The sequence below is a fragment of the Nelumbo nucifera genome, chromosome 6 (assembly GCF_055504915.1).
Source record: "Nelumbo nucifera cultivar China Antique chromosome 6, China Antique-T2T, whole genome shotgun sequence".
Lineage (NCBI taxonomy): Eukaryota > Viridiplantae > Streptophyta > Magnoliopsida > Proteales > Nelumbonaceae > Nelumbo > Nelumbo nucifera.
In genome coordinates, this window is record NC_142654.1 from 827,501 (window position 1) to 844,936 (window position 17,436).

A 17,436-nucleotide genomic window follows, 5' to 3' on the forward strand; every position below is an offset into this window, starting at 1 on the left:
TGGTATCATCTGCATATCATTTCTCTTGATTTCATGACTGTACCCTAGAGAAGTACTAAATGTTGACAGTTTACTCTTAAAATATGGGCTGATGCAGTGCCAGTGGCAACATTTCTCATGGCTGTTATATGTGGGACTGACAAATTAAGGTGCGACGTGTTCTTGAACATGGTGCTGGTCAGTGTTGGTGTTGTCATTTCCTCCTATGGGGAAATTCATTTCAATGTAATTGGTACAGTTTACCAGGTCACAGGCATATTTGCTGAAGCTCTTAGACTGGTCTTAACTCAAGTCCTTCTCCAAAAGAAGGGCTTGACATTAAATCCCATCACCAGCTTATATTACATAGCCCCATGCAGGTATACATTCTGATACTGAATACACATCTTGTCCCCACTCTTTGTATATTTGTATTTATACATGTAAATTAGTATGTATCAGAGAAAATCATTACATGTTTATGGTTCATATTTCTCTGTTTTGAACCATTGAACCATGGGAAGGTGTGAAGATAATAAAATGTCACAAGTAAAAATTTCCTTATGAAAGAAGAGGAAGTCTTTCTGACTTTTATTTTTGAGCACTAGCTGATCTTAATAAGAGAGCGCGCACACACACATACACAAAGGCTAACCTGAGATAACTGCTCGGTATCAGCCCTTGAAGCAAAGCTAATAATTCAGCCCTTATTGAATCCCTGCGTCCAATTGGACCTGGGTTTGCAGTAAGAACATCACCTTCATTATTTCACAACACTTCACCAATATCTGAATTTCCTGGTTAAACCATTGAAAAAGTTCAGCTTTGTCACCAATGGAGGGGACCAACTCATGAGGATGATATCCATGAGGAAGGGTGATTTTGGAGCCAATTTTTAAAATGGGGGTGAGGGAAAGGGAGTCATGTGATTTTTACAATAGGTATAAGGGCCCAAAAAGTATATAGGATGTTATAATTATTTAGTTATTGGAAATAGGGGAAAGTAATGTAATTTGTTCTCTTTCAACAACACTCCAAGTCAATGGGAGGAGGCGATAGGAAAAATTTTGTCTCTAAGTTATTGGTGGATGGAATATCTCTGACTAGTCAAAATGAGATAGCTTGAGCCTTTGTGGATCGTTTTAAATCAATCTTTAGGAGACCTTTGGAGGAGTCTAAGGCATGGTTGGAAATGAATTTTGAGTTGGATGAGATGTGATCAAAGTTGTGTCTGTGCTAGATGTGGTGGTCGTAAGAGGCCTGTTCCCAAGGGTATTATGTATGGTAAGCCAACAAACCAAGGTATCACACAGCTGAATTTTCAACGTAACAAAAGATCAATTGCAGAGGAACGTGCTGGGCGTAAGTTGGGTGGTCTGAAGGTTCTCAATTCCTACTGGACCGATGAGGATTCAACATACAAATACTATGAGATCATCTTGGTTGATGCTGCCCATAATGCGATCTGCAATGACCCTATGATCAACTGGATCTGCAAGCCTGTTCATAAGCACAGGGAGCTCCGGGGACCGACTTCTGCTGGTAAAAAGTACAGGGGTCTCCATGGAAAGGGACACTTGGACCACAAGGCAAGGCCATCCCGAAGGGCAAACTGGAAGAGAAACGACACCCTCTCTCTCCATCGCTATCGTTAATGGAAGTGACATTTCTTGCAGTTCTTGTTGTGTTAGGATTGGGATTTCATTTGTAGGACTCAGTAGCCTGTTTGGGATAAAGAATGGGTTGGCTATAACAAGGAACAAATTCATATTTTGGCAGATTTTATACGCTATATTTATTTAAGTTGTTTTATCAAAAAGATGGAGCCAAAGCACTTTGGCTTGATGGTATTATGATGGTTTTCTATCAAGATTGCTGGGAAATGTTAAAGGAGGATCTACATAAAGTATTCAATGAGTTTTTTGGGCGGGGTAAAATTAACTAAACCCAAGACTTAATTCCACCATTATTACATTAATCCCAAAGAAATATGAAGTTATGCATCCTATGGATTTTAGCATAGTTGTCAAGGCGACTGGGCAAGGCTAGGCGAGGCGCCTAAGCACTGCCTAGGCGACACCTAGGTGGTGAAATCTATAAATATAAAATCTATATTTATACTACAATATGTTTAAGAAGAAGAAGGGAAGAGAATAGGGGTGGAACCCCTATTTTTTTGGAAAAAAAATGCATTGAATCAGGGTTGGAAGAAGAAGAAGAAGAAAGAAGGGAGGAGAATAGGGGCGGAGGCCGCAAAGCCCCTGTTTTTTCGAAAAAAAAGCATTGAATCTGGAAGAAGAAGAAATTGGGCTGGAACTAGAAGCCTTTGGTTCTCCTCCCTCTTCAATCGAGCAAAAACCCTTTCAAGACAACAAATGAACTAAAGAAATGAAAATGAGATGTATTCTATTAGTGTGGCTTAATAATAAAAGTTAACATGTAACCAATTGTATTTTAAAACAACATAATAGCCAATAAAAATATTAGAATATTAAATATGAAAAAAACATTTCTTAAATTTATTTAGGCGCCCGCCTAAGTCTCTGGGCGGTCGCCTAGTATACAAAATTATAGGCGTTTGGGCGAGGCGACACTGTAAAACCGCCTAGTCACCTAGTTGCCTAGGCGACAATGTAAAACCGCCTAGGTGTCGCCTTGACAACTATGGATTTTAGGCCAATTAGTCTGATCAATAGCTTGTATAAAATCATTTTTTTTATAAGTGAAAGATAATTTTATTAATAAGATTGAAAAGGTGTACAAACACCCTAGGAGGAGGCACGAGATGTTACCTCCCCTTTGGAAAGAGAATATAAACACACTCTTAACAGAAATACACTTAGAAAGTAGCCTAGAACAAATCACCCTTTGAAGCCCCTTGTTTAGCCAAGGAATCAGCCATAGCATTTGCTGATCTGCTAACCCACTGAAAGCTTACAGTCATGTTTCTTGTTAGCCACTTAACTTTTTGGGAAGATCCCTGTAACCCCAGAAAACCGTATCCGGATCTGATAGCCAACCTACTACCACCTTAGAGTCCCCCTCAAATATTAAGTGTTCCACTCCAAGTTGGTTTGCAGCTTGTATTCCTTGTACTGCAGCCAATATCTCAGCCCTTGTAGAGTCACCAACACTCACTGATCCAGAGTATAGGGATAAGATGTTACTATCATTATCTCTCAAAACCCCTCCTATGCCTGAAGGCCCTGGATTACCTTGACTACTCCCATCAAAGTTCAGTTTAACCATTCCTTCCGGAGGAGGTTTCCATTCAGCTTTTACACTATTCTTTTTAGAGGTTGTGGAGGCGACCTCTGCCTAGCTTTTCCAAAGATCATCAAAGGAATAATTCATAAAAAAGATCTGAAGTTTTCAACCAAAAAATTGTTCTTGTCAAGATACACTCCTTTACTTCGGCTAAACTTCTTTCATTTTCTTGGAAAATTTTGGCATTCCTCTCCTCCCAAATGGTCCACAAAATAGCTACCCTTACGCACTTCCACACTAGTTTCCCTCTCTTTGTTGATCACCGGAAGGTAGTCGGATCAAAAAGCAGACTTATTTCGGAGGGCAAGTTCCACCTACACCCAATTCCAAATATTAGCAACCAAAGCACTAGATATCAGCAAGTGATGACAGTCCTCACTCTTTACTTTACACAAAATACACCAGTTTGGTGATAAACACAAGTAAGGTCTCTTCTTTTGTAGTTAATCCAAGGTATTGATCTTACCATAATAAGCTTCCCAACAAAAGATAGCAACTTTAGGAGGTATAGGCCTTGACCAAAACTCTTTGATAGGGAAACCCCCGGATGAGGAAGAAGAGCAAAGGGATTTGAAAAAAGAAGAACAAGTGAAGGAACCATTCGAGGTCAGAGTACAGATTCTTCTATCATGTTTGAGAGGGTCCAAACACACAAGAGTCTAGAAGAAGTAGAAGCTCAGAGACACAGGTTGATTCTTCATCCATTAAACCTCTACGAAAACCAAAATCCCAATTTAAAGTCAAAGGAAGAACCGGAGGGGAAAGGAACCTTGAAATAGGCTTCTTTTTGAAAAGGGAAATGAAATAGAGGGAGGGAAAGCAATCTTTTAGAGGTTGATTACCCACCCAAACATCCTCCCAAAAGAGAACAGAATTTCCAGAGCAGACATCATACCTTACAAACTTGAGGAAATCAGGTAGTCCTAAATAGGTCAAAGGCCACTCAAACCAGGTACACTCTAAACAGGCAGCTATGGATTCCATCACCTCCCCAGTTAGGTTTAACCCTACCACACAACTTTTCTCAAAATTGATTTTCAAGTTAGAGGCACTTTCGAAATGAATTATCACATCTTTTAAAATTCTCACCTTCGTCAAGTCAAAACCCTCACAAAAAATTATGATGTCATCTGCAAATTGAAGGTGTGTTACTAGAATTCTATCTCTACCTATTCTCCAACCTCTTATTGACCCAACCATGTTTGATTTTGATATCAGTCTACTTAGAGTATCCGCAACCAGTGTAAATAGAAAAGGGGACAGTGAATCACCTTGTCTTAGGCCTCTACAAGCTAGGAAAAAATCATTGACAACCCTAATAATTAGAATTGAGTAATGGCAGGAGGTAAGGCAACCATTGATCCAATTACACCATCTAACCCCAAATCCACACTTTCTTAGCACCTCTAGCAAGAAGCTCCAATCCTCTAGATCATAGGCCTTTTCAAGATCCAATTTGCACAAAGCCTTTATTACCCGATCTTCTCATCTCCTCCACACACTCATTTGCTATTAAGATCTGATCTATTATTTGTCTCCCCAGTGCAAAGGCACCTTGGGCTTGGCTGATGATAGAGGGAAGCACCTTTTTGATCCTCAATGAAAGGCTTTCTCAGAGGATTAGGATTGTCCTTCCCACTTTGATCTCTCCCTATCAAGGGGCTTTTGTTCAAGATAGGAAAATCATTGACTAGATCTCAATAGCTAATGAATGCGTAGAAGATTTAAGGAGATCGAGGAGGAAGGGGTTGGTCTACAAATTGGATTTGGAAAAGGCCTATGATTTGGTTGACTGGGGCTTTCTGTTGGATGTTCGAAAAAACTTTGGAGTTGGGGACAGGTGGTGTAAATGGATCTCAGGTTGTATCAAGACTTGTCACTACTTGATTTTGGTAAATGGAATTGTGGTGGGTCATCTTTTGGCCTTTAGGGGAATTAGGCATGGGGGCCCTCTCTCCCCATTCTTATTCAATTGATAGCAGATGTTCTTGGGAGGCTGGCTGATGCTAAGAATTAAATGATGGGCTGAAGAATAGGTAGAGATGAGATTCCTTTGACACAATATAATTCATTGATGATACGATTCTCTTTTATGATGAAACTGATCTAAGATATGTGAGTGAGAAGTTTGAAGATGTTAGTATTCTTTTTTGAAAGAATGTCAAATTTGAAAGTGAACTGGGATAAAAGCTGTCTTGTGGGATTGAACATGGAGGAAAGAGAAGTGACTGAAGAGCAGATATGTTAGAATGTAAGGTGGATCATTTGCCTGAGAACTACTTGGAGCTTCCTTTGGGGGACAACTCAAGGGGGAGTAATTTTTAGAATTTTGGTTGTTGAGAGGTCTACTAAGAGATTGGCTTCTTGGAAGAAAAGCTATTTGCCTTTAGGTGGAAGGATCACTCTTATTAAGGCCACTCTTGCCAATCTGCCGATCTACTTTATGTCTGTCTTCAGAATCCTTGTAGAGGTGAGTAAGAAGTTAGAGAAAATAATGAGGGATTTTCTATGGGAGCTAGGGGAGGAGAAAAAAGATCATAGAGTGAGATGGGAAGTTGTCAGAAGGAATAAGAGATTTGGTGGGCTAGGGTTGGGGAATATATAGAAAAGAAATATGGCCTTGCTTGCAAAATGGCTTTGGAGACTAACCAATTGAAAAGGATAAGCTGTGGGTGAAGATGATTATTGGTATTCATGGTCTTGCAGCTGATGGTTGGGATGCTGGTTTGTTGGCTAGGGCTACATGAGCTTCTCCTTCGAAGTCTATCCATGCAATTTTGCCTTCTTTCTTGAACTCTGTCAAGTATAACCCTTGTTCTCATAATCTTGTTAAGTTTTGGGAACATGTTTGGTTGGGAAATTCAACCCTAAAAAAGTTATTACCTTTTACTTATGTGATCTCTATCTATAAGGATGAGTATATTTCAGCTTCATGTTTCCTTCCAACTCCTCCTCAGGGTTTGCTTGGGATTTGGGCCTTAGAAGAGGTGTTCGTGATTGTGAAGCTGATAGTGCTGTGACTTTGCTTCAAAACCTTGAAGGTGTTTCTTTAGACCCTTCACGGAATGAAAGTCGAGTTTGGACTCTTTCCCCCTTGGGTACCTTCACTTGTGCCTCATTTTTTCTGTCCTTGATTAGGCCAATTGACAGTAGAAGCCAACTTTCCAGCAAAAGATGTTTGGGGTGAGCCTATTCTGCATAAGATTGGGTGATTCTGCTGGGAAGTATTTCTAGATAGAATCAATACTTGTGATCTTCTTTGAAGGAAAAGACCTAATTGGTGTATCCTTTGTAAGGCTAACGGGGAGTCCTCCCATTACTTTTTTTTTTTTTTTTGAGAAAATTTAACCAGGATTCATTAAAGGAAGAAGAGGTACATGAGAAGATGTACAAAGCAGGGGAAGAACCCCTACAAATTACAAAGGAGGAAGCTTGTCGCTATACAAATGCTCCAAATACACACCACATTTGACTAAGCCATCTGCTGTATGGTTGTGTTCCCTAGGAATCCAAACTAATTTTACATTTAAACAGTCCAAAGAGTCCCTAGCCTCTGCCAAATAGTGACTCAATCTCCAAGGTTCTCCCTCTTTGTCTCTTAACCATTTTATAGTATTTGCTGAATCACCTGCAATGATTAAATTCTGGATTCCCAAATTTTTTATTATTCTGATTCCTGTGAGAGCAGCCATCAGTTCAGCCTTTGTGGAATCGGCCAAACCAATTGGACTGCTGAAAGTCCAACAAATGTTGCTCCTTTCATCCCTTACTGTGCCTCCAATACCTGCTAAGCCAGGGTTACCTAAGGCACTTCCATCGAAGTTTAGGGTCACTACTCCTTCACTGATGGGGTCGGGATGTCTCAAGGATGTTTGATGGAGGTGAGGGAGAAACAGAAGGGGGAATGGTTTTCCTCCCATTACTTGTTAATCTCCTGTTCCCTTGCATTGTCAATTTGGGAATGGGTGGTGGACCCTGCCAAATGTACAAAGACTGTTTAACCCTACTTTTTTAGTTGGCATAAGAGGGGAAGAGTTTTATGGAGATGTAAGGGTCTAGGGCTGCAGTTTGCTGGACCTTATGGGAAGAGAGAATAGATTGTTTGAAGACAAAGAAAAGTAGGGATGCCCTAAGGCTGTGTTTGGTTTGAAGGAAAAAGTAGGGAAAGGAAGGGAAAGGTAGAGAAACCTTTACAAACTTTGTATAGGTTTCCCTACCTTTTCCTTCAAACCAAACATACCATAATTGAAGTCATTACAGTTAGGGTGGTCCATTGGGTGAAAACTTTGAACCTCTTTAATGGTATTCTTGCCACCGACTTGATGAGAAAATGGAGAGAAGTGGCTGACTCTGCTTCTTTGAAAAAGATTCTTGTGCCAACTCGGACTCCTTCAATAAGTGGATTCATTAAATTGAATTTTGATATGGAAGTAGTGAAGGTAATCGTGGACCTTCAGGCATTGGAGGAGCATTCAGGGATGAGGATGGCAGAAATAATAGCTCTATATACTCTGGTTCTATTGGTGTAGGAGATTCTTTGAGAGCTGAAATCGTTGCTGTGATAGAAGGAATTAAGAAGGCAAAAGAATTAAATCCCTCCAAGCTGATAATTGAAGGTGATTCTAAGCTGGTTATTGGCTGGCTCCGAAAGGAGGAGTGGGGATGGTGGGAATATATTAATGAGACAAGGAAGTTTAGTTGCTTGACGTGAGGAATGGATATTCAGTTTTGGGTTAAGAGTGATGCAAACTGTTTGGCTGATGCTTTGGCCAAACAGGGAGTGGGAAGAAGCACAGATTTTTGGGCCATGTTGTAATCTATTCTCTTCTGTATATTCGAGGAGTTAAGAAAGTTTACCTTCCCTCTGTATTCTGTTCTATCTCTATTCTAATTGATGAATTGATTCTCTGTTATTGATAAAAAGTAAATAAAGTCAAAAAACTATTTGGGTGCTGCCACACATCTAATCTTTCTATTTCCTCATTTTATTAGAGGACTATCTGTCAATAGATCTGATATTCTTCATCCTAATCTCTTAGTTTTTTTTCTTTTTTTTTTTTTTTTTCTAATGACCAAGAGTCATTCTTTCAAGTAATAAAAAACTTAATGAGGATGGTTTGAGCAACCCTGCAAGGTTCTTTTGAGGCATTTTCAAGTTGTGAAGTATATGGACTGGTACAGCAACATTGGCTGGTGATGGGGATAAATTCAGAACAGAAAATGGTAGGATATAATGATATATCATGCTTGTGCAGTATAATGTCAGAAGCCTATAGGATTGGTTATCGACTGTGGTGAGCAATACTAGAGCTGAGTGCAATTTCTTTAATGTTTGTGTAAACCTTACTCTACAAGTTTGGTGTATTTTTTGAAGGGTAAAAAGGAAATTTCATTAAACTGAAAAAAAGGCAGTATGCAGTACATCTCAAAATGATGGTTGTCAAGTTGATAAACCAAATACAAATCGGCTATCAAACTGTAAATGAATCAAAATTGCAGGGATTCAACTCCAGAATGCCCCAGAAATTCTCTAACAAATCAGACTTATTCACTTGGTCAAACTCTGGAAGACCGAGTGCCCAAGCTGCAATCAGATTGCCCACTCCTGCTATCAAATATTCAATATTTTTTCCCTTGTCCTCGAAAACCCTTCAGTTTCTCACTTTTCAAATGGACCAGCATATTGTGAATGGAATACAGCTCCACAGGATTTTAGCTTTCTTGCTTCCTCTGATTTTCGGCCATTTGGAGAAAATCTCTGCTGGAACCAAAGGATGAAATGCATTCTCTCCAAACAGGTTGTAGGATGGGGATGTAAGGCTAGGTTGGGGAGTGGTCTCTTTGAAAGACGAAGAGAATCCTCGAGAGTGAGGGAAAGTGAAGGTCCTTAGGTAAAGGGCTTAGAAAATGAGAGAGCTGTGGATACTTGAGAGTATCAGTAACAAATGCTTAGGATCGGATGAGTTCTAATGTGAGGAGGATCTCTATTTATGGAGGAGGTCCCCCAGATCCTAAAAGGTAGGAGATTAAGATATTCGCTCCGTATCGGGAAGGGAATATCTGATTCGCTGTCAATCATTGGGTGCGCTACTGAGGTATCACCACTTGTTTCATGAGGATCTTCTCAAGGATTGGCTTTCCTTATCCTTGAGATTCCTCATTACTCACGTGTGCTACTACCTTTTTGCGTGTCATAACTAATCCTATGTGGCAACAATGATGTCACTGTTTGGCGGTACTTTGTCAGTTTTACGTGGCGGCTTGCGAAGTCCTTTGTTGTCTTGGGTTCGCGTGTATCTGGGTACACGCGGGCCTCGCTATGGGCTCAGCCTACTGTCCTTTTTATCCCGTTATCTAGAGCGGGCTCGCAGGTCGTGAGTTCATCGCATGTTGTAGCGGGTGTGGCTTCATTGCACACTTAGGTTTGTTTGAGTCTCTTGGACGGGTCTTTCTAAGGTTTATTTAGGTTCTGGTGTTAACTGAACTTGGTGAGCTGCAGGTTTATCGCAGCTTTGCTTAATGTTTTGCGGGTTCATCGCAAAGGTGGCGGTGTACCGCAAGTTCATCGCAACATGGGAGTTGATTGCAAGCGGCTCGTGAGTGCTTCTGTGGCATTACTCTTGGTGTCTTAAGTGTTCTTTGAGGGTCTAGGTGAGCTGTACATACCTACACAGGTAGGAGAAGAACTTCCGAATGAAGTTTGCCACACTACATGAGAAGAATAAATGGAGGACTGTTTCTTCCTCCTGGTTGCACATATAACAACAGTTTGCTAACTGTAAGCCTCTGGATTTCAGGTTGTCAGAGGTTAGAATACTGTCATTCGCCACCAACCAAGCAAAAGCTTCTACCCTTGCGGGTACTGGGTTACTCCACACTCCTTTATCTGGTCTGAATCCCTACCATCTCTCAGTAAAGCCTTGTAAAAGGATTTAATTGAGAATCTTCCTCTGCATTCTTTCCACCATAATCCATCTGCTGTAGCTCTGGAAAGATTTGTATTTTCTAACTTTTCCAATAACAGAATACACTCTTCCACTTCTTGGTCTAATAAATGTCTTCTGAACTTCGGGTTCCAAATCACTTGCTCCCCTCTCCACTCGTAACACTGCTCAATAGATATTTGTTGATCTGTCAGCTTGTAAAGTCTAGGGCACACCTCATACAATTTTCTCACCCCAAGACACTCATCTTCCCAAAACCTTACCCTAAGCCCTTCTCCCACTTTAAAGGTAGCTCCCCTACCTTTTCTATTAAAGGTTCCAGATATTAATTGCTGCTGCCTTTGATTCCACTGGCAGCCCAAGATAGATGAAAGGTGGCTCCCCTACCTTACACGCCAGCATTTCTGTGTATTGCCTCACTTCCTCGGCACTTAGGTTCCCAACTCCTATTAGTGAACTTTTTTCCATATTCACCTTCAGACCAATCAGCATTTCAAAGTTGGCTAAGATAGCTCTTAAATTCAGAACTTGATTTGCTGAAGCATCTAGGAAGATTAGTGTATCATCAACATATTGTAGGTGAGAGATATGCAGTCCTTCATTTCCAACTTTAAAGCCTTCTATCCACCCCCTCTGCACTCCTTTCTTCATGATCAGGTTTAAAGCTTCCATGACTAAGACAAACAACAAAGGTGAAGTGGGCCCCCCTGCCTCAACCCTCCAAACCCCATCAACCTGGTGTAGGAGTCTTTAACTTAATATATTCACTCTCCTGAGACATCAAACTTTACAACTGTTGAACATGTCCTAAAGCACTTAGTTAAACAATCTCGGAATAGGAATTCATTTCTCTAAGCATGGCAATCTCAAAGTGGTTACAGATCATGGATTGGGCCGGTTCACTTCATGGTTACAGGTCTACTACAGGTTATTGCATGTTTATGGGTGGAAATTTATTAATATGGATAAGAACAAATGGCAGCGGCCAAATGAAGTGCCAAGGCAGGGTATTGTGCCATGGCACATGGAGTAGCTGAAGTTTTGTGGACAAGGAATTTGCTAACTGAATTGGGCTTTACTATGACCGATGTCATATCCCTTTGTTATGACAAGAAGGTGGCAATGAACATGGAACACAATCTAGTTAAACATGACAGAACCAAAGACATTGAAGTTGATAAGCATTTCATTTACGAGAGATGAGAAGGTGGAGAAGGATGATATCTCCTATTTCTCTCATTGTTTCTCTTCTCTTCTTTTCCTCTTTTCTATTTCTATGAAAAATAACATGGGAAATGTGTCACACCCCCCAGAGTACAGGGGGTCTGTAATTTACCCAAAAGGTACTTTGCTCAATTTTTAATTAACACCATGCTATTTGTTATGTTTTTTGGTAGGACTACTTGTTTTGGTAAGGAATTTTGATAATTTGTTTTTTTTTTTTTATTTTAGATTCTTACTTTCTTATATTTTTCCATTTGCAGTTTTGTGTTTCTGTTTGTTCCCTGGTATTTGCTGGAGAAACCAGGGATGGAAGTTTCACAGATTCAGTTCAATTTCTGGATATTTTTTTCAAATGCCCTTTGTGCACTAGCCTTGAACTTTTCAATATTCTTGGTAATTGGAAGAACTGGAGCAGTCACTATCCGGGTTGCTGGTGTTCTGAAAGATTGGATTTTGATTGCACTTTCAACTGTTTTATTTCCTGAATCAACGATTACTGGTCTGAATATCATTGGCTATGCAATTGGTACTTCTCTTTCCATCTAAGTGAGCAAATTTGTAACACATTCAAAATTTCTGCATTAATTATTAAAATTTCATTCTTCTGCAGCTCTATGTGGTGTAATCATGTATAACTACTTGAAAGTGAAGGATGTCCGAGCATCTCAACTTCCGGCTGAAAGTATCCCAGACAGAGCATCAAAGGTCAGTTTGCAACATATATTTGATAGCTTCAGGATATCAGGGTTACTGCTTATTTCATGAGTACTAGTTATTCCATAATATTTAGTGGTTTTATTTGTTCTTGTTTGAAGTAATATCTGTTATTCAATATATCTCAGAATACTGTCCCAGTATTGGATCTTAATTATGACATTATAAGTTGATAACCACCAATATATCGCCTTCTTTGGAGCTGTGGTAAGATGATTAGTTGTCTAAAAGTCTCATGGGCATTGCTTCAATTTTAATGGTAACCAATGCAAAACATAATGCTTAAAGTTCAGAATGAGCTTCCAGAAATTTTGCTCAAATGTCAGTAAGATTATATAAAGAATTCCAAGTGTGCATTGATGTTTATTCTCTGCTCCTGAACTCTGAAGCAAGATTTATAATAAATTTTCAACATTTTTAGTGTGTTTATTGTTTCCATAATTTTATGATGTTTATGCCAGCTTCCATTACCTTCTTTTTTTTATCAGTAACACAATTTATTAATATCTGCAAAGTGAATGGTATACATCATAATGTGCTAAGCACCTTAAAAAAGCTAACAAGCCTCGACTAAGAATCCCTTCTTCTATTTTCCATTTACAAGTTTCCCCCTTGTTGAATTAAACCTGGAAACATTTGGTTTCTATTACCATAAACCCTAAAACCCCAAACCCTAAACCCTTTTTGCAATCCTATCTTCTATGATGTCCATTTAAAATTAGTTCTTAGCTCTAAGGCTAGCCTTTTGATCTCCCTGAAAGTGTCTATGGTCCCAACAATCAATGCAGTCTCTCTTTGACCATCCTACAATCATACTAGGGTACTTATCATTCAAGATTTCTCTGTAGTTTAGGGATTTTGTTATCCTTATGATGTGAAGAACTGCCTATAATTCTGCATGCTCATACCTGAAGTAGTATAGCTAAGACGTTCCTTTATCCAAATTTCTGAATATTCCTCCAATTTCTGGGTTCCCTATGCTGCAGCTGTCAAAATACATCATGATGTTTAGGGATAAAGGGTGGTCTGTCTTTTGTCAAAGAGGAGAACGCCATCTGCTGCCAAATTCTTTAAGGTATCACAGGTAGTGAAAGAAGTAAGCATGCCCAACCTATATAACCCTGATACAGCAAGGGCATGGCTGGGTACAGTATTGAATACATAATTCACACTTAAAATTGAAGTATTCGACACAATAAGACACCTTGCAATACTGCTCTGGTACATCTCCCCATGATCTTACCTCTCTTCGGTGGGGAAAAGGAGGTGCTAAATAAACTTCTTGAATATCCCTAGGTTGTCTGCCTGCCTTCAAATAAAGAACAGAAAAATGGCCAAATGTTTGATAGAATTAGAAATTGATAGGAGAATAATAGATAGAAAGTATTTCTACCATTTTCTCTACAAAAAAAGGCACATGTTAGGTGATGGGGAACAGTAAGGCCTTCGCACATGTTAGGTGATGGGGAACAGTAAGGCCTTCTCCTTTGAAGAGTTTACTAGTGTTTGTTTTCTCATGGTTAACCTCTTAAGCTCTAATTTTGGGTGGAATTGGTCCTTGCAAATGGCACTCACTAGGCAAACTAACTGGGTTGAAGCTTCCATAGCCTTCTACTAATTATTCCACTTCCAAACAAACTAATTATTCCTTCTGAACATAAACAGTCTTAATGTTATGACATGATCTTGCAGAAACATCTTAGCATATCTTATCATCTTCGAATGAACAAAGATCTTTTCCAAGAAACCATTTTAGGGAACATTTTACCTCTCAACTTGCTTACCAGCTAGTCTGAAAGTAGTCTTGTCAATATATTTAGATCTTGCCCCCAAATCAATTGGTTCATTTGGGTTTATCATTTTATTTAATTATATTTATAATAATGTAGGTACATGTAAAAAATGAATATTATGCTTTATCATGAGAGTCTTCCATTCAATCCACATGAGACCTGTGACCATCATAGCTGTCAAGGTGATGCCTAGGTGACAAGGCACCCATGGAGGGTTGCCTCGCCCAAGTGCCTAGTTGCTTTTGTACAAGGCGCTAGGGCTGTTCACGGGTCGGGTTGGGTCGGTTTACTGCGGTTTTTCCAACCGACCCGACTTGGTCGGGTTACCTGACATAGAAACCGAAACCAACCCAATGTTAAGCAAAACCGACCTGGTCGGTTTGAGTCGGGTTGGGTCGGTTTGGGTCGGTTTCGGTTCTAAGTTCATCCCTGTGATAAAATCTTGCTAATTTTAAAAACAGTCATAAATTGAACATCATTTCAGCAATCTCTTATGATAAAATTTAAATGAAAAGTTAATCACAAAAGTTGTTCATTAATCACTATTCACTAATCCAAAGTTTCTTGCAACCATTCAAAAACTAAGTGGCCTAATGAGCTTTGGAACTTCATGTTTGAACTAGGAACTAAGTCGGTTCAGTTCGGGTCGGTTTCGGTTTTCTTGTGTGAAAACCGAAACCGACCCGTGCTGATGAAAACCCGGTCGACTCGGGTTGGATCGGTTCGGGTTGGTCGGGTTGGGCCTTCTTATGAACAGCCCTACAAGGCGCCATATGATGATATGAAGTTTATACTCATTTAATGAAGATTATTGGTAATTATTGGAGAAAATGATTGTCAGTCACATGAAACTTGGGGAACTATCCTAGGATTCATGTTTTTATTTTATTTTATTTTAAAGAATCGATTTCTTAGGTGAAAAGGCACTCCCCCATCACCTAACCTCCCCTTGGCACCTTGGCAACTGTGGTGACCATGAAAAAAAAATCTCCTGGATCCCTTTTGTTTCTTCTAGTACATTGCAAAATTGCAACACATAGATGCTTTGCATGCATATTATTGTTCTTAATCCAAGGGTTCTTCCAGCTAAATAATTGCAACTCAGGGAACAATCCTAGGATTCATGTTTTTTTTTTTATTTTAAAGAATCTATTTCTTACGTGACAAGGCACTCCCCTATAACCTCCCCCCTGCCGGCACCTTTGCAACTATAGTGACCATGAAAAAAAATCTCCTGGATCACTTTTGTTTCTTCTTGTACATTGCGAAATTGCAAAACATAGGTGATTTGCATGCATGTTACCAAGGGTTCTTCCAGCTAACTTATGGCATAATGGATATTGGTCCCTGTAGAGCTAAATCATCAAATTTGTGGTGAATGTATAGTCGCCATTTGACTTTCTGGGCGTTACATATCTTGTATGCCAATGCATCAGGGCTCTAAAGACTTACATTTTAATGGATTTGGTTTTATAGTTCAGATTATGCTTTCTGGGATGGTTAGTTATTCTTCGATTGACTTCCTTGAGACTTCCAAATCACAATGGCCTTAAATTGACTGTCTTGCTAAATGTCCTAGAAGATTTTCTGTGGCTACAAGGTTGTAACTTAATTGTGCATTATTATATGTCGATTGCCTCGACATCATAGAGGGCAACACCATGCCAAAGTATCAAATCTGGTGTTTCTTTAAAAATTAAGGGGTAGGACTGATAAACAATGAAAATCTATGCATATATAATATATTATTCTTCTATATCTTTGAAGAAATTGAAGGCGTGGGAAAAAGTACATAATCTGTCTTTTCAAGCTTTGCTTTCAGGGAATTGAGTTTGCTATTTTAGGGCCTTATTATTCATGGATTCTTATTGGTACTTCATTGTAGGAGTGGAAGTTGGAGAAGAAGTCTTCTGATCTTTATGTACCCAACAGTGGCAATAATAACAGTGGAGGGAATTCATCTGCTTCTGATCCAAATGTGGATGAAGAAGCAGCTCTGCTTCCATCCTCAAGGCTGTCTCATATTGGGCGTACCCAGATTGGCAGCCACTCGTGATGGTTCATGACATGCAGCCCAAGTATAGACCAATTTTCTTGTAAGCTGTCTCACTTGGGGGGTGGGGGGCATTTTATTTGCAAATAGAGAAAAGGGAATGAAGCCAGACGAATTGTATTCCTTTCTTTTGCAAAGAACCACCATTCGTTGCCATTCAATATTGAGGGAATTCATTGTAGAAACTTCATTTGTAGTTTGGGCTTGAAATATAGACTACAGAGGTTAGTTTACTCAGTCTCCTTCAATTTTATGGTTCTATAAATCGTATTACTGGTATAATTCAATACTGCCGGACCTGAAAAGGTACAAAGCTGCCTAACATTATATGAACAATATCATATTTTTTTAATATTCTTTCTTTTCCCTTCCAATTTTTTTGATCAGTGCCCCCTTCCTAGTTTTTTACCCAGGATGCAGTATAATACTCAGATTCGTGCTAGTGCCATGGAGCATTGAACACGGTTGATACAAGGTGTCAACGAGAAGAATATTCTTTACTGGTATCCCATTTAAAGAGGATTGGGATTATAAACTGGGTCCAACTTTAATGATCAACTACAATACCATCTGATTTTAATATTTGAAGTTATATGTTCATTAGACCAGCCAACTACAATACAAGGTGTCTATTTTAATCATAAATAGCCTCAAAAAATAATTATCACCTGCCAATTTATATTGATCAATCCAAAGGTTTCAGGTAGAAACAACAATAATACCAAACACAAACCATAATTTGACAATGGATATGAATCGATATCATCTAGTTTCAGACATGATGTATTTATGTTTGGGTGGTTTACGAAGACACTCCTATAGTTTTTTATATTTACTAAATTTCTACCCCTAATTTGTGTTTTTTTAAAAACACCCCGCATATTTTTGCACCCAGTTTATTTAAAGTAATTTATTTTACTATAATGGAAGTATAAAATTACCTTTTTAACCATGATTCTGTTATACCTGGAAATGGCAACAGGCCCATCTCCAAGGTTCAAAATGTCGATACGTCGGCGTATCGGGCGAATCGAAACTCCTGGTTTTTTTTTGTTTTTTTTGCCAGCTGGTTCAGGGGAATCGGTTTAGGTCTTCGCCACACTCTGAACCAGTCAGACCACCGATACATCTACTATAGGAACGTATCGATGGGGTGCCGGAATGATACGTATCGGCCGATACGGGCCGATACTTTGAGCCTTGCCCATCTCCATCCCCACCAATGGGGACAAAGCTTTTCCCATTCCTGTCCCCATGGGGATTATCCCCATTACTTGCCAATTTTTTTTTGTGATGTTAAACTTATTTTATTTTTTAAGTCATTCATTTCAATCTTTTAAATAAGATAGTTACAATTTACAGTGCTATCAAAATAGATCCAAATATTTTAAAACATATTCCAACATATTCAAATATATTTTTAAAAATATTAACACATTTTAAAAAACATCAATACAAATAT

The 17,436-nt window shown here is 39.1% G+C and overlaps 1 protein-coding gene across 2 annotated transcripts in view; it reads left to right on the forward strand.

Moving 5' to 3' along the window:
- The window catches only part of LOC104609238 (putative sugar phosphate/phosphate translocator At3g17430), a 37,842-nt gene extending 21,494 nt beyond the window's left edge, over positions 1–16,348 (forward strand). Inside the window, exons 7-11 of one of the 2 annotated variants that reach the window (XM_088889565.1) lie at positions 98–359; positions 11,675–11,940; positions 12,025–12,119; positions 13,115–13,203; positions 15,807–16,348. In XM_088889565.1, coding sequence (XP_088745691.1) covers positions 98–359; positions 11,675–11,940; positions 12,025–12,119; positions 13,115–13,203; positions 15,807–15,987 — 893 coding nt within the window. In that variant the 3' untranslated portion in view covers positions 15,988–16,348. The remainder of the gene's footprint in view (positions 1–97; positions 360–11,674; positions 11,941–12,024; positions 12,120–13,114; positions 13,204–15,806) is intronic. The other variant, XM_010275490.3, reaches the window with a different exon arrangement.
- The last annotated feature ends 1,088 nt before the right edge of the window (positions 16,349–17,436 follow it).